The 24,155-nt window shown below is 58.3% G+C and overlaps 2 protein-coding genes across 4 annotated transcripts; one reads left to right on the forward strand and one right to left on the reverse strand.

The window, feature by feature from the left end:
• Positions 1-260: 260 nt before the first annotated feature.
• Positions 261-10,178, reverse strand: HTRA2 (HtrA serine peptidase 2). The gene is made up of 7 exons (XM_075420189.1): positions 9,808-10,178; positions 7,488-7,956; positions 7,182-7,214; positions 6,597-6,705; positions 5,715-5,784; positions 929-1,024; positions 261-638 (listed from the first exon to the last, which is right to left on the reverse strand). Exons 1-7 carry the CDS (start codon positions 10,176-10,178, stop codon positions 473-475), a joined length of 1,314 nt encoding a protein of 437 aa, XP_075276304.1. The 3' UTR covers positions 261-472.
• Positions 10,179-10,539: 361 nt separating this feature from the next.
• AUP1 (AUP1 lipid droplet regulating VLDL assembly factor) lies at positions 10,540-23,955 on the forward strand. Of its 3 annotated transcripts, XM_075420193.1 has the most exons (15): positions 10,540-10,656; positions 11,004-11,141; positions 11,687-11,837; positions 12,293-12,480; positions 12,568-12,640; positions 15,600-15,673; positions 16,572-16,638; positions 17,218-17,323; positions 17,664-17,810; positions 17,986-18,149; positions 18,344-18,432; positions 22,645-22,777; positions 22,854-22,948; positions 23,110-23,259; positions 23,570-23,955. In XM_075420193.1, exons 1-15 carry the CDS (start codon positions 10,607-10,609, stop codon positions 23,616-23,618), a joined length of 1,674 nt encoding a protein of 557 aa, XP_075276308.1. In that variant the 5' UTR covers positions 10,540-10,606; the 3' UTR covers positions 23,619-23,955. The 3 variants fall into 3 exon arrangements, with proteins under 3 accessions (XP_075276308.1, XP_075276306.1, XP_075276307.1); XM_075420191.1 differs by lacking the exons at positions 22,645-22,777; positions 22,854-22,948; positions 23,110-23,259; positions 23,570-23,955 and adding an exon at positions 21,026-21,151; XM_075420192.1 differs by lacking the exons at positions 16,572-16,638; positions 22,645-22,777; positions 22,854-22,948; positions 23,110-23,259; positions 23,570-23,955 and adding an exon at positions 21,026-21,151 and having other exon boundaries at positions 15,600-15,668.
• Positions 23,956-24,155: the final 200 nt, after the last annotated feature.

Genomic DNA, 24,155 nt, shown 5'->3' on the forward strand with positions numbered 1-24,155 from the left:
CACCTCAGCCAGCACACTGGCGAGGCAGGGAGGGCCGCCCCGGCAAAGCCTGCCCCAGAGCCGCTCTCGCTCGCAGAGGAGGTGCCCGTGTGTTACAGACGGAGGAGCTGGAACCCAGCCTGCGCAGGTGCTGAGTGGGCGGCAGGACACCTCCACCCTAACACCAAGGAGATGCCCGGTGTGCCCCTCCCCAGCTGGAAGGACTGACAGGAGGGACAGGGTCGCACACAGCCCAGCCTCCCCATGGCAACTGCTGCAACTGTCCTTAGAAAAGTGTTTTATTTGAGCATAGAGGGAACAGTTGCGCCACGAGTCCACCCAAGCGCCGGGCTGGGCCCCTCTGCCTGGCCCCTTCCAGTCCCTCGCCAGCTCTCAGCCCCTCCCTGACCGGCAGACACGGCTCAGTCCTGTGTCCTCAGCTCCCGGCCAGCACCGCCAGCCAGTGACCGCAATGGCCTGCACGACAGCACTGCTACTCCGTGACCTCGGGGATGACGCTCACCAGCAAAGTGTCGTAGCCACGTCGCACCAGCAAGGCCAGGCTCTGCTGCGTCCGCACGGCCTCATACACATCCTCTGCGCGGCGCGATGCCTGCCCGTTGATCTCCAGCACAACGTCACCTGCCTTCAGCCCTGCCCTGCAGGAAGAACGACGACAGGAGTGCACAGCAGGCAAAGCAGACGCTCAGCTTTGCCTTCCCAAAAGGAAGGGGAGGCTTGGGCTGCTGCACCAGGCGTTCCTCCACCCACACAGGGACCTTGGCCAACAGGATGCCAAGCCTGGACAAGGGTCACCAGTTGGTTCCTGCTGCAGACTGACAGCAGCAGGGCTTCTGCTGTTCTGGAGCAAAACACTCGGAGCTAAATACATCCCATCCCACACAGCTGCCCTCCCACGCCACCTCCCAGGGCACAGGGTAGCACTTACTGATGGGCCGGGGAGCCAATGATCACTTTGTGGATCAGCACTCCGTAGGAGACATCGGGGAAGCTGGGGTCACGCAGCTTCAGCTCAGCCAGGATGCTGTAGAGTGAAAATCAGCATTGAGGTGAGGAGCTGGGAGACAGAGCACGGCTCCCAGCCCATGACAGCTGCACAGGCTTGAAGAGCACAGTGCAGAACCTCTCCTCCTGCACCCCTGCACGCTGCCAACCACAAGCAACCAGCTGTAAACCCCAAGGGCACCTAGCACCACCGTATTCCTGTCAAAAACTGGAGCACTGAAGTCCTCACTGTGCCAGGGGGAGCTGGAAACCACCAGAGCAGCTGCCAGCTGGCTCCCAGCTGCTGGTGATGCGCTTCCCCTGCCCAAGCAGCCCCACGATGGATCACCCTTCCTGGTATCAGATCTACCCCTCCCCGGCTGCAGTCTCATTTCTCTGCCTTTGGCGGGTAGGGCACAGAACAAAAGCTATGCCCCCACTTCTTGTCAGACGTGTCAAGCAGAGGGGTACCCAACATCTCTCCTCTGGAGCCTATACACTAGACAACTCCAGTTCCTCCAACCTTCCTGCAGATTAGGTTTTCTAAAACTAGCTTAAACTGTGCACCTCTCTGCTCTTCTTCAGACTCTCTCCAATGGCTCCTCACCCCTCCTCAAAGCATCCAGAACTGGACACCGTGCTCCAGTTGGATCTCACCAGAGTGGAGGGACCGCACATCGTGTAAACAGCATTCCTCCCTCAAACACTGTGCATCGGCTCTGGTCTGCTGCAGCCTCAGAAATCCTCCTGGTCTCTCTGCCCAACTCCTTGCTCCTCATCGGGTATCTGTTCAGACAGTTACAGCTCCCCACTTCGCACTGGTCCTTGCTGAACTCTACTGTACTTTTTCACAGACCTTAGCAAGCTGCCATCTCTTCCTGATTTCACAGGATCACAGCATGGTCGAGGTTTGAAGGGACCTCGTGAGATCATCTAGCCCAACCCTCCTGGCTCAAGCAGGCTCAGGCAGAATAGGTTGCCCAGGACTACGTTCAGTCAGGTTTCGAGTATCTCCAAGGCTGGAGACTCACCAACCCCTCCAAGCAACCTGTGCCAGGCTTTGATCATCCTCCTCACAGTAAAAAAGTGATTTCTCGTGCTCAGATGGACTCTCACGCGTTTCAGTTTGTGCCCGTTGCCTCTTGTCCTGTCACTGGGCACGACTGACAGAACTACCAATCTGATGTTTACTAAGTCAGGCCTGCTTCTTCGACTCAGTCACTAAAGCTGAACAGCACATGCCCTCAGGCAGGTGTCTGTACAAACACAGTAAATGCGTAATTTTGTGATTTTAGGCTACATAGCACTAAGAGTGGCTGCACCCAGTTGTGGCAGGTTGTTGACCCTGGCTGGCAGGTAAGTCCCCACCCAGCAGGATGGGAGAAAGAATTTGAAGGGCAAAACCAAGAAAACTTGTGGGTCTAGATAAAGGTAGTTTAACAGGCAAAGAACGAAAGAAAAGAAAAAAAAAGGCAAAAAGAAAAAGGCAAGTGATGCAAAGGCACTCGCTGACCACCTCCCAGCAGCAGACTGATGCCCAACTGATCCCCGAGCAACGGCTACCCTAGAACCCCTGCCAGTCTCATACGGCACGGCTGGCTCACCTCAGCTGCGTGCCCCCCTAGCCTCCTCCCTGCCGCGCCAGAAACAGGGCAGACCTTGACGCCACGCAAGCACTGTTCCGCAACAGCTAAAACATCTGGGTGTTACCAGCGGTTTTGGTCACAGATCTAACACACAGCACCACGTGGGCTGCTATGACGAAACGGACTCCATGCCAGCCAGACCCAGTCCACAGGTCAGTCAGACGAGAGGTCCATCTTCCCCACCCTATCACCCACAATGCCGGCTGCAGACGAGAGAGTTCCCCGGATACCTCGAGCTGCCTGGCTCAAGAAGCTCCTGAGCTGTAACGCCGCATCTTTACTTTTGAAAGGTTTTTCTTCTGCAAAGTTTTCTGGCTGCTCTTTTGAACCCTACAACATCAGCAAGTTCTATCATACATTGCATGAAGAACCAATCCATGTTTTGGACGTCCCTCTAGTAACAGTCCTGACCAACAACACCCCCCAGCAGCAGTTTCATGTAGAACCTGTTCCAAATAATCCGTGTCTCTCTCCTCTGCTCTTTCAAAGTCCTTTGCTCAGTCCCTGCTTACTCGATGCTGTAAGGTGACCGCAGAGGACTGTGCTAGCCAGGGCCCTGCTTCTTCCCCTGTTTTTTTTACGGCCAGGGCAAGGGTAGCTAGGAGCTTCACCACAGCTGAGCTCAAAGCCACTGGCACACCCGTGCTCCCTTCGGGCAGCAGGGCAAAGGGCTGGTGTCTCAGGAGGCTGCTGCCTGACAGACAATCTGCACAGCAGGATCAGTACGCCAAGGATCTTGTACCCAACATAGAGCATCTCCTTCTTCCTGTGCTAGGGCAAGTTTCTGGCCTTTCAAATGAGAATGTTCAGATGGAGTAATCACCTGATTCCAAGGTGAGCAATCTCTTTCTGCGAGACCTTCCCAGCAACTGGGCACAAACAAGATGCAGTCAGACAGTTTCCAAGGACCAGCTGCCAGACTGCTTGCCAGCTGCGCTGAAGCTGGACCTGCTTCCTAGGAGCAACGTCCTAAGTATTTCATGCTTCTTCCCCGACATACTTCATCCTGCACACCTGCCCAGCGAAGCAGCAGGCGGCTGGGCTCCCACACGCCACACATTTTGCCGAGTACCAGCACCATTTACTGAGCCTCCGCCAGGCACCCCAGCAACACTGGCAGTGTTCCCACAGCACGGCCCTGAACCTCCAGAGGCACAGCACAGAGCATCTGCTCCCCCACCTGTGTCCCAGGCAGGAACCCCAGGGACTGCTCGTGGCGTCTAGAGGTGCGGGCAGCCTGCAAGCCCAACTGACATAGCAGGACCGGGTCAGTGATCGTGTCCCTGTGCTCGGCACTGGTGAGGCCGCACCTCGAGTACTGTGTTTGGTTTTGGGCCCCTCACTACAAGAAGGACACTGAGTCGCTGGAGTGTGTCCAGAGAAGGGCAACAAGGCTGGTGAAGGGTCTGGAGAAGAAGTCTTATGAGGAGCAGCTGAGGGAACTGGGGTTGTTTAGTGTGGAGAAGAGGAGGCTGAGGGGAAACCTTCTCACTCACTACAACTGCCTGAAAGGAGGGTGTAGTGAGGGGGGGGTTGGTCTCTGCTCCCAAGTAACCAGGGATAGGATGAGAGGAAATGGCCTCAAGTTGCGTCAGGGGAGGTTTAGATTGGATATTAGGAAAAATTTCTTTACTGAAAGAGTGGTCAAGCACTGGAACAGGCTGCCTGGGGAAGTGGTGGAACCACCATCCCCAGAAGTGTTCAAAAAGCACACAGACGTGGCACTTCGAGACATGGTTTAGTAGGCACCGTTGTGTTCACAGCTGGACTTGATGATCTCTTGATGATCTTAGAGGTCTTTTCCAACCTTTATGATTCTATGAACACACAAGAGCCACGAGAGCTTTCGCAAGGGGAAAGCACAGCCCTGAAAGGTGTTTCTGTCAAGCATGCTCCAACCACCAACCCCACTAGCATGCCAAGCCCAAGAGTCAGTTGAAGGTCTCTGCAAGAGCTAAGAAACCAGAGCAGGCACTCTGTCCTTGAAAAGGAGGACAGCTCTCAGAGGCAAGAGTGCAGGTCCAGCACGCTCGTTACACACGCACTTGCTGCACCCAGGCGCCTGCTGGCAGGCGTTCAGGGCCAGCTCCTGCAGCAATTCCCCCACAGGGCTCCCAGCCCTAAGCGGAGCTCCATGCAGGCCCGAGTGGCAGGACAAGGCCGCACCGCCTCAGGGCCCCTGCCTCAGGGTGTGTGGTTGGCTGCCAAGGCCACGGGCACGTCTTGGGGACTGGCCGAAGCAAGGGCAGCAGGCGATCCTTCCGTCAGACCCAAGCAGGCTGTCTGCCTGCGCTCCTCTTTGCTGACCAGCATGTTCCTTGAGACGCAGAGGCAACATAGGGCCTTCCCAAACCACAGCCACGAGGGTGACAAGTCTCAGACACAGTAGCCATCCTCTTCCCGCTTGCCAGTGCTGTACTGGTCAGCACCACAGCTTCGCTCCAGAGGCAGCACCCAGCCTTCCCCCTGCAACCCAGGAGCCTCACACCACCCTCTGCATGGCAGCCACGCCGCATCTGCCAACACAGCCTGCTCGTCTACCTGTTCACCCCCTCCCTCAGCTGACCATACTGCAGGCAAACTTGCAATTTCTTACCCTGAAAGTTCTAGAACTGTGTCTGCACCACAGCAATTCACCTGGCAGATCACTCCTAGAGAGTACAACTTGCCCAACTGTTTCCTCACAACTTTCAGCAGGTACGTTGCATAGCTGTTAATTACACAATGTTTCTGGTGGCTCTTCATTCATGCTGTGCTGCAAGGACTCTTTCTTTATTGAATTCCCCTCAATGACAATTACAGCCTGTTCTGGCACTCTGGGGGGTAGGTTCAGGGACTTTTTATCTCCTTGCAGATTCTGCCACAAGTGTAGAAACTTGCAAGCTTCTGATCTACCCCTGACACAGCCTAAAGTCTAAACACAACACAAGCACAAAGAGATTTGAGAGTGAATGGTAAAGCTGTGAAGACAATCCTCCTACAAACAGGCACTCTCAGTTCTCTGTTAGTTTGGAAGACCCTGTTCACACAGTCACCATGCCCCAGCAAGACCAGCCTGTTCGCCCCCACTCTCAGGACACGTACCTTGGTGTAAGAGTCAGCATCATCACTCCTATGTAACGGCGCTTTGTCTCCGTACTGCCAAACCAAGAGCCTGTCAAAGGAAAGGACATCAAACCACAAGGCTGAAAATGGACACGCACTCAAAACAGCAGTGGGCTGAGCCAGCCAAGTCACAAAGCCCACGCCACCTCAAGGCGGACAGTGTGCCGAGCGAGTCGTTCTGATTCCCCACCAACAGCTTAGCTAAGTTCCACTCACCAGTTACGAGATTTATAGCTATGGCATACTTCGCTTTTCTGGTTTGAGCTGTCATTTTTTTGACTGAAAATATCACTCCGCAGTGTCCACACGAGAACTAGATAGCAAGACTACAGACTAAAGTAACTACCTGTCCTTTACGATACAGCTGAATCCTGCACCTGCACTTCCATTAGTAGACACAAGGCTAAGCAGCCCCCGGTTTCCAGGTCACCCTTTCCCTTTTTCAACACCAACAAATGGTCCACTGATTTTTCCATATGTTGAGGTCTAATGAAAAGTAGTAACAGATAAAAAAGAAAAAAACAAACAAACAAAAAAAACCACCAAGAAATCCTCACCTACCCCTGGGGACTTAAGTGAAAGCTACTTGGGACACTAAGTCTTTATCTGCAGCAGATGCAGGCCAGCATCCTGCTTGCAGCTTGCCAGCCCCTGTGGGCAGGGAAGTAGCAGCACAGCCTTCCCACGGCATTGGCAGACTCTCCTGCCAGATGGGAGAATCTTCGTACCCCCCGAGAATCTCTCCCCCACTCCGCTTCCCTTCTCTCGGAAGAAGTGCCCGAAGCCCAGCTGTTCCCTCTTTCACCCTCCTCCTTCCAGCCTCCTTCCTCCAACACCCAAGCAGGGAGGCACCCAACTCACTTTTGCGGTGCTCCTCCTTTTGCAGGAACTTCCGCAGCCGGTCTGAGGGGATGGCAAACGAGATGCCTGATGTCACCTTCATAGTGTTCACACCAATGACTTCACCATCCTGCAGGGAAAGGGCACTGTGCTAGCCAACGTGCATCGCTGTGGAGAGGAGGCGAGCTGCTGTGCAAGTCTGGAGTCCTGCCTACCACCCATCCCTCCCCAGCCTGCTGCTTCTGCGGCCCGCCCGAGGCTGCTGGCGCTGTGCAGGGACCGGTCCCATGGGCTGCAGCCCAGGCAGCCCCTCTCTCTGCTCTGCCAGCACCAGCCACGCTGGCCTCACCAGCGCAGGACTCGGCTCCGCCACGCCAGCACCCCATCGGCCCAGGCTGCCCAAACTGACACCACACGGGGCTGCTGCGCTGGGCCGAGTCCCTGCTGCTCCACAGGCAGCCTGGAGCAGGCACAGTCCCACCCTCCCAGCAGCTGCAGCACACACAAGCACTCACACTGAGGGGCACGGAGCCCCCTGGGGCACAGACCAAAGGGCACACGGTATATCTCTTCCCCGAGCAGCAAGGGTGCAGCAGGAGAACTTACCAAGTTGACGAGGGGGCCACCGGAGTTCCCAAACTGCAGCAGAGGAGAGAGGAGTAAACAGGCCGTGAAAGAGGCATCCTCGCACAGCCGGACCCGCAGCAGGGAGGCAGAGTCCAGAGAGCAGGGTCAGGCCAAGAAACGCAGCCAGTGCCCAGGTGACTGGCCAGAATCCCTTCGTCTCCCAGTGCTCTGCGTCCAGCCTCCGCTGACCTCGCGGCACCCACAGCCCTTCCCCAGCTCCCCCCTCCCCACAGAGGGCAGCTGGGACGAGGTGCCAACCCGCCGTGCACTGCAAGCTCCCCTTACATCAATAGCAGCATCAGTCTGGATGTACTCCATGTCAGAGGAGGTCAGGCCCAGCTCCCGGCTGCCTCGCTGCGCGGAGCTGACGATGCCGGAGGTGATGGTGTTCTGCAGGGCAAACGGGCTGCCCATGGCCACCACAAACTCTCCCTGCCGCACCTCGGAGGACCGCCCAAGGGGCAGGGTGGGCAGCGGGTGCTGGAAGAGAGGAGGACGGTGAGCAGATGGCAGGGAATGAAGGGAGCATCTTGCAACCGCGATGCACACCTTAGGCTTGATCTTGATGGTAGCAATGTCTGCAACCTGGTCCACGTCTTGCACCACAGCGTCATACTGCTCGCCGCTGGCCAGCTTCACCCGCACGCGCCGCCGGTTTGCCACCACGTGTGCGTTGGTCACAATGAGCCCATCCGGAGACACCAGGAAACCCGAGCCGTTAGAAATGGGCACATCACGGCCCGAAAAGGGATGCCTGCAAGGTGGGCGCAGGTGAGGGAGGGGCAGCAGGCACCCTGCGGGGACTGAGGTGGGGGCAGGCAGGGGCCAGGCAGACTGGGTGGCCCAGACTGGTAGGCCTGGAGAGCAGCAGCAGGGGACAGTGAGGATGTCTGGGCAACAGCACCATGGGGGAGACGCCTTCACTTCCCCATGAAAGGTCCCCATCTCAAGAGTCCACACCAACACGCGCACAACAGGGGAACGAGCAGGAAGAATCAGGAGTCCGCACACAACTGCAAAAGTAAGATCCTGCTGGGACTACAGAGACACGGTGGGACGCTCATGAGTGGAGAGCTGCAGCGGATGGCACAGGCTCTTTGGGAAACAGCGGCAAGGAGGCGAGTAGGAAGGGTTGTGGTCTGTGCAAAGCAGCAGCCTGAACACACAGAGCCTTGCCTCACAGCAGGTAATGACCACTTGGGAGGCAACGGGTACATCTTTAGACAGCTGGAGGCAGACTCCCGATTGCAGGCCCTGGTCCCAGCGGGGGACATCCATCAGCCTCTGGAGGAAAGCCTGGTGCTGAGTGAGGCAAGGAACCTCATGACACAAGCCACAGAAAGGGCTGAGGTGTTCAGTGCCTTTGTGCCTTGCTCCTTGGGCCTCCCAAGTCCCTGTGCCCAGAGGCAGAGTCTGTGGGAATGCAGCACTACACGGAAGATCAAGGGAGGGATTGCTGAGGCCAGCTGGATACGCACAAGTCGATGGCATCAGACAGGATACAAACGAGGGGGATGGCTAATGTCCCTGTGAGTGCCCAAGTGTCACAGTGCTAACGGGGGGCTCCTAATGGCTGGAAACAGGCAAATGTCACACCAGCCTGCAATACTGCCAACAAAAAGGGTCCTGAAAACCATAGGTCAGTCGGCTTTGCCCCTGTCTCTGGGAAAGTTATGGAGCAAATGCTCCCAGAAATACTTCCCAGCCCGCAGCACACAAGCAGGGGACTGTGAGCGGCCAGCACAGACTTACCAATGGCAAACCATGCTCGACCAACCTGACTGGCTTCTGTGGTCAGAGAAGTGACTGCAGACAAGAGGCAAGCAGCAGATACTCTTTACCTTAAGAAGGCTTTCAGCACGGTCTCCCGTGGCACCCTTCTAGCCACACAGGTGGCTTGCGGGCTGACAGTCAGATAAGCGGAATGGAAAACCGGCTGGACCACCAAGGTCCGAGTCCAGCTCGTGGCCAGCTACTAACACGGTGCCTCGGGAACCGAGAGAAGGGCCGACACCATTTAACACCTTTGCTCATGGACCGCAGGATGGGACACCGCACGTGCTCAGCTGCCCGCAGGCGCCGCCGCGCTGGGGGGAGCAGTCACCACACTGCAGGGCAGAGTGAGTATTCAGAGGTGCCCTGACAGGTGGGAGATGCAGGATGGCAAGAACGTTACGGAGTTCAAAGGTGCTGCTAGGACAGCGTAACCCGGCGCCACAGGCCAGCCGCGGGCGGCTGCCCAGCAGGCAGCTCTGCCGAAACAGCCCTGGAGAACAAGTGGGTGGCAGCGTGGCAGCAGCGTGTCCCCGCGGCGAAGGCCAACGGTGCGCTGGCTGCATGCGCAGGCCCGGGGCAAGGGGACGGATCCGTCCCTCCGCGGCACCCGAGAGGTCCCACCAGGACGCCGTGCCCGGTTCAGGCTGCCCGGGGCTGGGAGAGGGGGGCGTGCAGCCGGGGGTGCGGGGAGGACGGGGCCAGGCCCTTCTCGGGGGGGGCAGGATGGGAGGGGACCGACACAGGGTCAAGAAGGACACCGCCCCGCCGGGCACCGGGGAAGCCGGCTGGGCGGGGGCCGCGGGCCGGGCCGGCCGCCCGGTGCTGGTACCTGCCCACGATCTCCACGTAGACCAGAGCGGGCGCCGTCTTCTCCACCACGTCGGCGATGAAGTTGAAGGCGGCGCGGGGCGAGGCGGGCGGCGAGGCGGGCGGCGGGGCGGGCGGGGCGGGCACGGCGGCGCGCAGCGCGGGCAGCGTGGGCCGGCGGCCCTCGCCCTCCCGGGCCCACAGCAGCACCAGCGCCGCCGCCCCGGCGCCCAGCGCCGCCGCCAGCGCCCGGCCCCCGGCGGAGGGCGGAGGGGGAGGAGGCGGCGGCGGCGGCGGGACCGAGGGGGCCTGGGCGGCCGCGCCCAGCGCCCGGCACCAACACCCTGCGCCCGGCCGCAGCGCGGCCCGCGCCCACCGCGCCAGCGCCGTCATGCTGCTGCGGCGCCCGCCCGCGAGGCGCGCTGGGAGCTGAAGCCCCGCCCCCCGGGAGGTGCGGCCCCGCCGCGGGGCACGCTGGGAGCCGTAGTCGTGACGCGGAGGCCTGCTGGGAGCTGTGGTCCGCCGCGGGGCACGCTGGGAGCCGTAGTCCCGCAGCCAGCCGCGCCAGTAGTCGTAGCGCGGCCGCTGGTGCGGGAGGGCAGGCAGGGTTTGAGGCGGGAGCACCGGGCCCGCCGGATCCGCCGGCCGCCGAGGGCCCGCGGCGAGAGGGAATGAGCCGGGGTGGGGAGGCGGGGAGGCGGCGCGGTGCACGCCGGGAAGGCGCCGCACCTCCCAGGCTGCCCCGCGCGGGCCAGGCGGGCGGCCGCGGGGGAAGATGGCGGCAGGCGGCGGGCGCCGCTGAGGCAGCGGGTGCGGCGGGCATGGAGCCTCCTGCGGCCCCGGGCCCCGAACGGCTCTTCGACTCGCACCGGTGAGAGCCGTGGCGGCCTGGCGTTTCGCGGGGCTGGGCCGTGGGCTCCCGGGGGTTCGGGTGTCCCGCGGGAGGTCTGCGCAGGAAGCTGGCGTGTCCCTGGCGGGAGGGCCTGGCGTCCACTGGGGGAAGGGGCATCCCACGGGAGCTCTGTGGGGGAGGCCGGGGTGTCCCATGGCGTACGGATGAGGGCCCAGGGTGTGCTGGGGAGGCTTGGGTTGGCTGGGTGTCTCGCTGGGGAGGCGCAGGCAGTCACACGGAGCGGGGGACGCAGGGTGGTCCCTGGGGAGGGCCCGGGTATGTCCCCGCCGTGCTCAGGCTGTCTCTGCTGCTCTTTGGCCCTGCAGGTTTCCAGCCGATGGGTTCCTGCTTCTGGCCCTGCTGCTGTACGCACCCGTGGGCCTCTGCCTGCTCGTCCTGCGCCTCTTCATTGGCGTACACGTCTTTCTGGTCAGCTGCGCCCTGCCTGACAGCGTGCTGCGACGGTGCGTGAGCCCGGCCCTGCCCCGGGTGTGGAGCTGCTGCTGTTGCCTGGGGTGGGGATGTGGTGTGCAGACACTGCTGTGGGGTAGTGTGGGGTGGGAGGGCTGCGCTCGCCCGTGTGGGGTCCTTAGCCGCGGAGGCTTGGTGCATGCAGAGGTTTACAGGGAGCTGTGCTTTCGGGACTCTTTGTCCCCAGGATCCACGAAGGTGCCTTCTCTGCCAAGACCAATGCTGGCAGCTACATCTTCAGTGCTCGAGGACTGGTCTGAAACACTTGGATCAGCTGGGCGCCCTGCTAAGAAATTCCATGTGTGGCTCGCTGCCCCATATTTCATGCTGCAGCTCCAGCTCTGCAGGCAGCCTTCAGCCCCAGCTGCAGCCCCCCAACAATTCCTGTCCCAGGCATCTGTCATATCACTTCCATTTTGTACCAGTGTCCTTTTGCAAGTCACGTGAACTCCCAGGTCTCTGTTCTGTTTGTTAGAGGTGTAAGCCAGCGATGGCTCAGAGTGCAGGACTTGAGGAAACCACTTTCCTCCCCGCCCAGGTTTATTGTGCGTGTGATGTGCTCAGTGCTGGGCTTATTTGTGCGGCAAAGTGAGCCCCAGCTTCGTGATGTCAGTGTGAGGGTCTACATCGCCAACCACGTGACACAATTCGATCACAACGTCATCAACCTTCTGACCTCATGTAATACGGTGAGTAACTTGGAGCCGGCTCCAAATGTGCCTGCGAGTGAGTTGGTTGGTTCTATATCCTGAACGGCAGTAGGCTTAACCCTTACCTGGAGAAGCATAACTCGCGGAAGTAGTGTATCCCTTGCCAAGAATGTCAGGACCTCCTAGAGAGGACATGGGGAAACACAGTTGTTGCGTGGGCCAGGAGGGGAGTTTGTTTCTTGAGCAGACAGGGTACAATCTGAACTGAAGATTAGGAGTCGAATTCGTAGGGAACTGGGGCCAGAGCAGTCACTGAAGCCTGGCAGTGATGTGTTCTCTGCTACTGGTGCTTTTAGCAGGCAGGTGGCTCCCTCAGGCCCCAGAGGCATTTTTGCTAATAAGCAAGAACTTTGTCTCCCAGCATCGTCTGGGAAGGTGAGCCTTCAGGGGAGGACAGGATGGCATTTCTTCTTTACTCTTGCTTTTCCTTGCAGCCTGCATTGAATGGTGCCCCTGGCTTCATCTGCTGGTCACGGGGATTCATGGAGCTGGGCGTAACGGGAAGCCGAGCAGAGCTGGTGGATTCCCTGAAGGTGTATTCGTCCCACAGAGGAAACCCGCCGCTGCTGCTGTTCCCGGAGGAGGCTGCCACCAATGGCAGGGCTGGCTTGCTCCGGTTCAGGTACTCGGGACAGGTATTCCTGTAGCGGGGCTGTCGCCACTTTGTTTTAGCTTTTGGGTCATTCAGTGCTGACTTCTTCCTTTTCAGCTCTTGGCCGTTCTCAGTTGTGGATGTGGTGCAGCCCGTTGCCCTACAAGTTCAGAGGCCTTTGATCACTGTGGTGAGTCAGGGACGTGGGGCGAGGAGGAGTTGTGGAGGCGTGTGCTGTGTCAGGGTCTTGGCAATGGCGTTGATTCTGCTTCTGCTTTGAAGCCTGTGGGTAGCGTAGCCTGGCCGCGTGTTCTGTCACCCCAAGGACTTGCTGCTCAGTACTGACACTGTGTTTCAAGCCCCTTTCCCGGGGAACTTCTGCTAAGCCAATACTTTTTCAGCTACACTGGCAATTTTGATAAATGTTTTAGTGGCTCAGCTGTCTAACAGTGTGCCATGAGGCTTACATGATGATAGCATCGCTGTGTCTCGTCTCCTCTTTGTGAGCTCCCTTCTTCTGAAGTGCTGTGAAGGAATAGCTCCGGTCGCCTTGGAGAGCGACTGCTGCGCCAAAGGTTGTGCAAGGCTCCCTGGAGTGGGTTCTGAACTCTTGCCTCCCAAATGCAGATGTGTGACATGGTGCAACGTTAGCTTCAGAAGGGTGGCAAAGTTTATGATGGTAATACTAGCACTGCTAACTAGATTCCAATAAAACCATTCTCAGCTTATTTACAGAGCAAGATTTTGTTGGATTTCTTATTTCTTGCTATGGTTTATGGGTCTGCTTGGTTAAAAGATACGTTTTGTATTTATCTGGCATTTTAGTTGATTCTTCATCGTCTGTCTTTTTAAGATAGTAGGGCAGAATGGATGGATTTAAAGCCACTTACTAGCAGGTCACAAAACATTGCTGCCCATACTAAAACACCAGTATGCAGATATTTTTAAGGTGAGATTCTGTTAGGGATTATTTCTTTGCCTGGTGCTATTTAGTGCTTTTCTCAGCACTGCAGATGACAATATTGAGATCCCTGCTGGTAAAATTTGGGTTAGTGAATAGTGAAGCAGCTCGATTATTGATTGTGATCTAGTGAACTGGTGATAGCTGCCAGTGAACAGCGGTTACCTGTAAGTCTAATGTGGTTATGGGTGTGTAGCAAGAGGAGTATCTGGTAGAGTGACAAACATGGTGTTAGCTGCATGTGTGCAGTGGTGAAAACCGCTAAAATACTAAGCAAAGCTTTGGTAACCCCGCTGCCAAGAAACTGGGGAAGTAGTAGAGTGCAAGGACTCCATAAGCGTGATGCAGAATCCAAAGAGCAACACTTCAAGACACTCAGCTTAGTCAGCTTGTCAGAGGAAAGGCAGACAGATTGTTGTGGAAAGCTGCTTGCGTGTTGGAGAAGAGGCTTAAGAGTGGAGAATTTTTTTTTTTTCCTGACAAAGCACACAGCAACAGTCTTTGCAGGTTCTGAGAGTAAATGTTGGTACTGCACAAGTTAGTTTTGGATTAAGATGCAGTTTTCTAACAATGAGAATATTTTTGAATGAGTACTCCAGAGAAGTGGGAGAGCTGTCCCATTCTGGACTGTTTATAATGAATAGCTTACCTTTTCATAGTTTTGGCTCCTCTGAGAAGTTCTGTGAGATGTGACAAGTATATTTATCTGTGCATACTTTCCTTCATAAATGTTAGGGAGAACAATGTGCGCATAACTGCAGAACTCTTAAGTTACTGGTTATAGTCACTTCTTGGCTCAGATTTTTACCTTTAGAGGTCGAGCAGGACTTTTTGCCCTTCATGCACATTGGCTAAGTAAATCCTGGTGGATTTCTTATGTAATTTTAAACCATCAGAAACTTCTGAGGACTGGAGGTGCAGTACTTTGAATGATTCAATCAGTGCTTTACAGAAAGCTTTCTTGGGCACTTACATGATGTATATGTCAGGCACTGGGCTGAGCAAATCACACAGTTTGGGTTTAAGAAATAATTTTCTCCGGTTCCAGTTGGCTGGAACATTGAAGGAGGCTGTTGTTCTGTGGCACAAGGCAGCATAACTGAAGACTGGCTACTGGCATCACTATAAGGCATTTGATTTTAGGTTTCTTAGATCTGTTTATCCAGGAGATGAGGCTTCTTTATGTTACCCTTGGTGACTCTGGTTTCTGGGCTTTTCTCAGGTATAGCACCTCTTCCCAGGCCGTGGAATAAACCGTGCACGAGGCCTGTCTTGGAGCCATGCTGCTTTGGTCAAGGATGAGTCAAATGTAAAAGAAGCCGAGGCAGCTCCATCACGAGCTGTAGATCTTGAGATGGTGTTCTCACCAGTTTGGGAAAAGTGCGATCGCTGCAAGATAGAAGTAACCAACTACAGAAGTCCTAGGAAGTCCTAGGAGCAATGTCCATTCAATAGCAAATTCTTTAGAATCATTGAAAAGCATAGGTTGGGGAGAATCTCTGGTCGTTAGTTCAGCTTTCTGCTCGCAGACAGACTGGCTTCTGAGTACAGTCCAGCTGCCCGGGGCTGTGTCCCGTTGAGAAGGATGGAGAGCCCACCACTTCGGAGTGCCTGTTCCAGTGCTCTCTGCTGCCAGGAACCACAGCACCTCTTAGGGAAAAGGTTATTTACTAATTCTTAGAAAAAGGAAGAAAGTGATAAATTACAGTTCACTTTTAATGATCTTTGCAGCCTGTTTGGAAATGAAGAGAGAAAGCTTACAGCAGCTGAGACATTACAGGGGCTATTCCCATCAGAATAAGGGAGGATTGTTCATGATTCTGAGGAAGTGTTAGTACGTCTTATGGCATTTTCCATTGTTTCTAAAGGCACAGTCTAGTAGAGAATGTGAGGATACTGAGGGAAAATCTTGCTGTCCGTAGTGGGAGGAAAAGATGACTCGGAGCGGTGAAAACTGTGGCTCTTGCTCTGCCTGGTGAAGGCTAACGAAGGTGAATCTGCCCTGGGGCTTGCCCTCACTGTGCACTGGGTTTGCCGTTCCCTCGTTCCCAGTCCTCCACAACTCTCTGCGTGCGTATCTGTTACTTGCTGCCATGGCTTAGCTGTCTTCTGCCCGCCTGCTTCTCTGACGGAGGCCTGACGAGCTTGTGTTTTGTGGGCCACAATCTCATTGTGCTCTCTTCCCCAGAGCGTGGCTGACGCCTCCTGGATTACAGAGCTGCTCTGGACCTTCTTTGTTCCCTTCACAGTATATCAAGTAAGGTACTATCTCTCTCCCTCTCTCTCTTTCGTTTGGGGCAGGATTTAGGGTGGGCAGAGAGCCTGACGTTTTTGCCGTTGTAGTAAGAGATCTTTTGGCGTGCGCTAATGCGCACCCTCACTGTTGGTATCTCAGCATGGCTTTGTTCAGTGTTATTTGGTCCATGCCAGGTCCAGCTTCTGGACCAGCTTCAACCAGCTTCTGAAGTTGAGAGGGTTCTTGGTTCCTGCATTCAGCTGCTGAAGGAGAGGAGTCTTTCAGGGCTTTTATGTCAAGTTTGCTGGGTATATTTTTGAAGCTAGCTGCACTGCTGTAATTCACCCCAGGATTGCTCAGGTCCCATGGGTGATTCCCTGCAGGCAGCTCAGTCCTCTCACGTCTGTCTCTTCCCTGCACTTGTGAATTGCAGAGGTGGTTCAGACACCCGTCTGGGGCCTAGGTGAGCGCAGACTGGCTGAGTAGCTTTGCTGTAATAAGGGTTCATAGGCAGCAGAAGGGGCTTGGAGTCAGATTTAGAGGTCAGGGTATTTCAGCAAGGACAAGTCTTGTGCTGTAGCTTTCCCTGGCCTTATCTGGCTCAAGTCTTGCTGGTCTGTTTTCTACTTCCGTGTAAATGGCAGTGGCTCCTCATGTGGGGCCTTTCTGGGCATTTCATTAGGAGATACTTTGCGTCTGAGTGCTAATAAAGATTCAGTGAGCCAGTTTTGTCTTCTGAGCCATGCCTTGCCCTTAATTTTGCAAGCTAGTGTTGAGGTTTGACGCTCATCTTGTGGGGAGAGATTTGGGGTGAGCGGGGAGAGCCGAGGTGGGGATAGCACCATTGCACTGTTGATCCCAGATGGGGCTGGCTCCTCCAGCAGCCCTTGAAGCAGTCAGCCCAGTGCTGTTGTCCCCATTCAGGTGGATGCCGTCTGTCCCCAGACGAGCTGAAGAACTGAGTGAGGATTTTGCGCTCCGAGTTCAGGAGGTAGGAGGATGATGTGGGAGAGGGATGTGTAGGACTCCTGCAATTTGGGATGGTCACAGAGGAGAGTGGGCTGCCAGCAGAGTCGCAAAGGGCACTTCTGGATGGGTGTGTTTGTACGATGGGAACTCTGGCCCATATTTATTGCCCCTTACAGTTACTCAGTTTTTCCATGGCCTACTTGCCACCCCCCATTTATCTTTTCTGCCAGTTATCAAGGCTCTCCTCATCTAGTTCAAACCTTTCACTCCCTTTTAATAATACCACAAATCAAATAAAGCGATTGTTCCTCCACCTTTCCCTTACATGCTGGGTACTTCGTAGCCTCTATACCAAAGATCTTGTATCTCCCTGTCAGCCTGTTTTGGCAGGATGATATTGCCTACTCCTGGTCCTTCGTGTGCTCCATGCAACACTGAAATGCATCACTGAGGCCCTGGAGAAATCAGTTCCCAGTCCTCTTCCCCTCGCCGTGGCTCCACGCAGGCCTGTACATCTGATGCACTCGCCTGCAAGATGGGACTGCCTGGGTCATAAGTGTCGTGTGTCATGTACATGTGACTCTTCTCTGCGTCTCTGCAGCTCTTGGCCATGGAGCTGGGTGTGGTATCCACACGGCTCACTGCAGCAGATAAAACCGAACACATGAAGAGGCTGAGACACACATCGCTGCTCCCCTTTGCCCCAGGTAGGTGTCCTAGCTAGTGTCCTGACTCTGGAATTGCCGCTTAGGCTTTGCCTGTGGACACACCTCTGTCTGCTCTTGGTTACTCATGCGTGGAGAGAGAGGAGAAGGCGTGTTTGACCTCCTCCTGAGGAGCAGGGGCTTCTTGTGTGCCCCAGGCTGGGGGCTGCCGCTATCTAGTAGGGAGAGCACCACCACTCCTGAGCACAGACGTGGTGGTGGTGTGCAGGAGGTCCGGATTTCTTAGCACACTGGTTCATATTATAGAAGGTGGAGCTGTTGCGACTTGAAGGCCATGCACCTTTAGGGTACCCTCTTGTGCCTGCTGTTCTCTCTTCTGCAGCCTCAAGCCAGCCCCTGGCAGCCAGGCCCAGGGTGCCTTCCAGCCCCACCGGTGTTGCTCCTGAGGATGTGCGAGTGACGGCAATGGCTCAACGCGTCAAGGAGGTGCTGCCTCACGTGCCTCTGGAGGTCATCAGGATAGACCTGGGTGAGCAATGCCTGGGGTAGCAGCGGGGATACAGAGTGCCCTTCTGTGCCAAGTCTCTACGAGGCCTGGAAGCAGAAACCTTGTCCCTGCTGCACTGTGGAGCACACTGCCAGCAAGGATGCGAGTGTCCTGATGTAGCAGCTGCCTCTCCAACAGATCCTCTTTGTCCCTGCAGCCCAAACCAGCTGTGTGGATACCACCATCGCCAACTTGCTGGAGGGGAGAGTACCCTTCTTCCCTGAAAGTAAGGAGGCTGGTACTGACCTGCCTGCCCCGTCTACCTCCCAGGCTGCAGCTGCTTCTGGCATCCAGGGCTCCGTAGCTGTGCCTTCTTCCAAGGTACTTTTGGTGGTTGTGTTGCCTCCTCTGATCTGATGGCTTGCAGCCAGAGCATGATGGCCTGTGTTCAGGACTAGCTATGTTGTCAGAGGAACAGAGGTCGAATTGGTATGCTGGGTCCTTGCAGAGCCACTAAGGAGGTCTCCTGGCTTTGTTTGACTGTCTCCTCATGGCTCTTGTGCTTTGTGTTGCAGCCAGCTACAAAGCAGTTTGCAAAGTCCCCTGTGGAGCGGCATCTGTCCTTGCAGGAGCGGAAACGAGCATTGTACGACTATGCGAGAAGGTGAGAGTCGTCGCGTCCCCCCGCCCCGCCATGTCACCCTGTCCGAGTCCCAAAACCCCATCCCCAGCAGTACCAGGATATGCCTCAAGCAAGGGTCAGCCCTCGCTTTGCCTTGCATCCTCGTGTTCCTCTCCTCTGGCCCAAGACGGCAGTGCTGAGGCAATGACCCATGGCTGAAGGAGAGAGGAGGCAGACGTTTGTCTGCTTCGCCTCTTCAGGCATGCAGCCCCATGTCCTTGCTGGGAAGTGCTGTCTCCAGAATTGCCAGCGGTCATCTGGTTTTGGGGACTAGGTGGGGTTGAAGCTGCTTGCCACAAACACAGCTGCTGAGGAATAGGGTGTAGCAAAAAACCTTTGTTTGGTTCTTTGGTGCAACGGATTTGACTGACAGAAGTCACTGTGGGACTAGAGATTTCTTTGGAATTAGTGTCGATGCTGTGGAACTCATTTTGGAAAGAAGGTTGCTGTTTGGCAACAGGGATGGTGCAATTAATCTTCCTCAGTGCAAGTGGAGAATAAGGGAGCGAGTCTGACCTCTGTGCATGGTTTTGATGAGCCAAATGTTGGAACAAGTGTCCAGTTCTGGTGTCTGGGTCTTTTTTTTGGAAAGATACAGAAAATTCAGAATGAGTTTGGAGGAGAAGTTAAGTCTGTTAAGGGCACTGCAAATGAGATGGCACACTATATGCAATTCTGAGTGAAGGAACCGGGGTCTGAGAGGCTGTTCAATCTGGCAGAGAAAAGCAGAATAATAACTAGTGGGTAGAAGCTGTAGGCAGGCAGACTTTACACAGGTAACGGGGTAGTTATATCTGAAAAGGAAATGGACTCATCAGTGGAATGAGCTTCCAGCAGAAACAATAGCTTCTCGGTGGCTGGGGGTCTTCCGGTGACTGCTTAGAGGGTGGTAGAGGTAATGGAGTGTTCAGCTCAGACCAGAGTGACGAGAGGCTGACCTGCTGCAGGAGTGGGTCTCCATGCTGTAGGGTCTTGTGTGAAGGGGAGAGCGCATCTGGTGCCACGCTTGGGCTGAGCTTTGCTCCAGAGCACTCCACGAGAGTCAGGAGAAGATGGCGGGGACTCGAGGGTCAGTTAAACCGTTGAGATCCTGTGACTTTGACACCGTGTCAGCTTCTCCCTGCTATTGAAAGGCTAGGAAATTCCCACGGTTGGAAGTTGAACCTAGGCAAATTCTAAGTGCCTGTTTGTAAAGGGCTAGCCCTAGATGACTCTGGGTAGCTCTTGGTCACCAGGAATTCAATTTAAACAAGTCTGGTTTTCTGAAAGATGATTTCCGTTTAAGGGAATTGCATCTCAAAGTGGTCCTGTGACATAGGGAATGTTAGACTCTGTCTTGAGAGCTGTCCCCCAGGCCTTTTAACCCGAGCACAGAGATGGCTGGGGGCTCTTGCGGGATGTGATCTGTTCGACAGCAGAGAACAGGAGGTGGAAGTCCTTTCCTGTGGATGCCCACCTGGCTGTGTTGCCCTTCTGCATGCCACTGTTACGTCCCTTTTCTGAGGCACTCGTGGCTATAGAGTGCTGATCTCTATACATCTCGGAGAGGAAGGGATCCCAGTGAGATTTGGGAAGGTGATTGTGCTCTTCATCTTTCTTTACTTCAAAGAAAGGCTCTCCTTACTGTCCTGGGCTCGAGAGCAGGTATGTGTCCATCTTGAGTTCTGCAGGACAGCAGCAACCCCTGTCCTGTAGCGTTTTCCAGCTCGGGGCAGGTTCGCAGCTCAGGGCTTGCCGAATCGTGCGTTTCCCTGCAGCCCTCTGCCCGGGCTGCTGACAGCACTGCGCTTCGCAGGAGGCGAGGCTGTTCTCAGGGCAGGGTTCTGTGTTTTCAGTACGGTTCCCTCCCCGGCTGGCCGGTATTGGATGGCAGCGTGCACGGGCCGTGGGGGAAGCTGGGCGCTGCCAGAGCGGGGGGTGCTCGCAGGAGTCTGGTGGCCTCCCCGGGGACCCTGTCCTGGGTCTGGCACTGGGAGTGTGGTGCCTGTGTATCTCACCCACACTGAGGCGTAAGGCTGAGCTGTCGGGGCCCCGCGCTTCGGGATGGGTGTCGCTCCATACCAGCAGCCCACACCGCTTCCCACGTGCTTGGGGGCTTACCTGGGTGGAACGTCTTGGCGCAGGACACGGAGGGGCTGGGGCGCTGCTGGCAGGGCATGAGAGAACGGCCGTGGCTGGGAGCCGCCGTCCCAAGGGGCAAACGGCAGCGACCCGTCCGGGCCCCGGCGCTGCTGCCGGCAGCCTCCCGCCGGCTCGGGCAGTCCCCGCAGCTGCCCGGCCCGGCCCGGCCCGCCGGCGTCCTCCCCTCCCTGCCCCGCTCCGTGCGGCGCCCGCAGGGCTGCCGGCTCGGCGCTGGGGGGCGGCGGCGGGCGGCCCCAGCCAGCGCCCGGGGGGGGCGGGGACAGCCGGGGCGGCCCCGGCCCGCCCGAGGGCGCTCTCCCGCAGGCGGTTGGCCGGGCAGCGGGGAGGCGGGGCGAGGGGCGGCCCCGCCCCGCCTGAGGACGCGCTGTTCCGCAGGCAGTGGGGCGGGGCGAGGGGCGGCCCCCGCCCCGCCTGAGGGCGCTCTCTCCCGCAGGCGGTTCGCCGAGAAGCACGGCGCGGCGCGGGCCGGCGGCAGCCCCTGAGCGGGCGCAGCGGGGCGGCACCGGAAGCGCTCGAGCCCTGCGCGGCCGGGCCGGGTGCCCTCTGGCGGCGGAAATAAACGGCGGCAACGTCTGCGCGGCTCGGCTCTGCGGGGGGGCGGGGCCACCGGGGGGGGCGGGCCGGTCCGGCTCCGTGCGGATCCGCACGCGCTGCGGCCGCCGCCCGCGCGCTCGCCGCACGTAGGCGCCGCTTAAAGGGGCAACGCGGCGGGCCCGGCGCTTCTCGTGCCGGGCGGGAGGCAGCCGGCGCCGCGCCCCTAAGGCGGGGCCTGCGCCGAACCCTGAGGCGGCCCGGGCCCGTCGCCGCGCCCGCCCGCGCGCGGACCCCAGAGCACGGAGCCGGTGCCCTTTTAAGACGCGGGCTCGCGGTGCCGGCGGTTTTATTTACATGGGGGCTCGCGGGCGTCACGTGACTGGCAGCGCGGCGGGGGCTGAGCGCGGCTGCACCCGCGGGGCCATGGCGCGTGCCGGCGACGACGGTCCGTGGGATGCCCGCGGGGGGCGGGGGGGGCCGGCGTGACGCGGGGGGGTCTGGGTCGGTGGGGTCCGAGGGGGGCTGACGGGACCCGGGGGGTTCTGGGTCAGTGGGGTCCCGGGGGGAATGACGTGACCCGGGGGGGTCTGGGTCAGTGGGGTCCCGGGGGGGGCTGACGGGACCTGGGGGGGTCTGGGTCGGTGAGGTCCGAGGGGGGATGACGGGACCCGGGGGGGTCTGGGTCAGTGGGATCCCGGGGGGGCTGACATGACCCGGGGGAGTCTGGGTCAGGGAGGTCCCGGGGGGCTGACGTGACCCAGGGGGTCCGGGACAGTGGGGTCCCAGGGGGGTCTGGCATGTCCTGGGAGGGGGCTGGGTCTGTGGGGTCACGGGGTCCTGGGTGGGCTGACATGCACATGGGGGGATCTAGGTCAATGGGAGTCCCAGGAGAGCAGACATGTACTGAGAGAGGGGGCAAATCAGTGGGGAGCCCGGGCGGGTGGTCGAGGTGGGCTGATGTGCTGGGGTCCAGGCAGGCTGGCATGCATGGGAGGGGTGATCCCGTGGGGTCCCAGATGGCTGATGTGCACTGATGGAGGGGGCAGGTCACGGGGGTTGTGGGCTGGCAAGCACCACGGTGGCCAGGGCAGAGGCAGATGGGGGTCCCAGGGGAGCGGGGCGCGCCGAGGAGCAGCCCTGGGCAGACGGGTGTGCAGGGTGTCCCGGGCCATAGACACGCTCGCTGCTTCCGCGGTGCCCGGGCGGTGGTGCAGGGTGTGCCGGGAGGGCCCTTGGCCAGAGTAGGGTGTGCTGGTGGTCCTGGGGCAGCGCGGGGGCCAGGCTGGTGCTGGGCTGACGGCCCCCGCAGGCTCCTGGGTGGAGCTGCGGTGTGGCCCAGAGAGCCCCGAGCCCTCGCGGTTCTCCTCCTGCCCTGCTGACGTGGAGCAGATGCTGCTGGAGGCCCAGCTTGAGACGGAGAGCAGCGACGGGTGAGTCCCGAGCAGGAGCCTGGGCTGGCCTGGCTGGGCTGGCCGTCGGGGTGGTGCAGGCCTGGTGACGGGGGGCTTCTGTCCGCAGCGCCCCACTCACGCTGGGCTCCCCAGCCTGCGATGGCGACGGAGCTGGCCCGGCGAGCCAGCAGCAGCCTGGGGAGAGTGAGCTGCGCCGCCCCCGCAGCCAGCTGCAGTTGGGCTGCCCGCACCCCCAGCAGGTAAGGGAGCTGCCCCCGCCCTGCGCTGCACCCCACGGCCATGCCTCAGCGCTCACCGCCCCACACCCCCTTCCAGCGGGACGTGCCCGAGGAAGCCGAGCAGAGGGAGCGATGCCTGCCAGCGTCACTCGGCTGGGCCTGTGCCCACCGCCCTCAGTGTTTCTCCCGAAAGTAAGGCCCGTGTCCCCCACCAGCGTGTCGCGTCCTGGTGCCCTCTGCCCTTGCTGTCTGCCTTGCAGCCCTGCCCTGCTGTCCTGCCGTGCTGTCCCTGTGCCCTCCTGTGTGCACTGCCCTCTTCCTTCGTGCCCTGTTTAACCGTGCACTTTTCCCAGGGAGTTTGCCTTTGTGTGCTCCCCCCAGCCGGTGCTGTGGAGCCTGCAGGGAGGTGCAGTGAGGAGAAAAAAGAGACTTTTCAGTTCCGAGCTGCTGCTGCTCTTCATCCCCTCGCTGCTGCTCAGCCATGTGCTGACCCTAGGACTGGGGTGAGTTTCTGATGGCCAGACCTGTGCTGTCGGGTGGCCTTGGTCCTGGGTGCAGGCAGGGTGAGCCCCGCGCTGCTGCGTGTCTGCACAGTCTGGGGCTCTCTGGGGGCCTCCGGCTGGGGCTGGCCCCATGGGAAGCTGCGGGTGGAGGAGCACTCCCGGAGCTGGACGGCTCATCCATGGGTGCTGTTCTACACTGCTGCTCTCGGCAGCCACAGCCATCTCCCTAGCTGCTGCCCTCTCCCCTCACTACTGAGGCCCAGCAGGCCGTCCCCGTGTGAGTGCCTTACAGTCGCTCTCTCCAATCCAGGATCTACATTGGGAAGAGGCTGGCAGCCTCCTCGGCAAACCCGCTGTGAAGGGCTGGGCTGGGTGAGAGACGAGTGGCTCCGCTGCCCCGCTCCTCTGCTAGGTGTGTGCAAGGAGCCCAGGCACCAGTGCAGCCCAGCTGCTCCCAGACCCCGTGTTTGTGGCACAAGGAGCTGTCTCCCCTTGTCCCTTCTCTAGCCCCAGCCTAGGGAGCGGATCTACCCTCCCACGTAGACGGGAACCCCCTGATGGCAGCTCCCTGCTGCAGGCAGCCCCTGCCCTCCCCATCCCTCGGTTATGGGTCCAGGTTCCTCTTTAACACAAGACTGTAAATACAGCTCTGAGTCTGCAAGACCACATGCGAATAAAGAGCCGTGTGCCAGTGTGGGAAGGCAGAGCAGCGTGCCAGAGTCATCGCGCCAGACCAGGCACAGCCCAGCCGGGGCAAAGCCAGCGTGCTCCGCAGCAGCACTGGGGTCCCGTGGGCTCTCTCTGCTGCGGGGCTCCAGGCTGTGGGAGGGTGAGGCCCCACTCTCTGTGGTGCTGGGGCACAGTGGCCATGGTGGTACCTGGCCCTGGAAGAGGGC

This window comes from Opisthocomus hoazin, chromosome 5 (assembly GCF_030867145.1).
Source record: "Opisthocomus hoazin isolate bOpiHoa1 chromosome 5, bOpiHoa1.hap1, whole genome shotgun sequence".
In the NCBI taxonomy this organism is placed as follows: Eukaryota; Metazoa; Chordata; class Aves; order Opisthocomiformes; family Opisthocomidae; genus Opisthocomus; species Opisthocomus hoazin.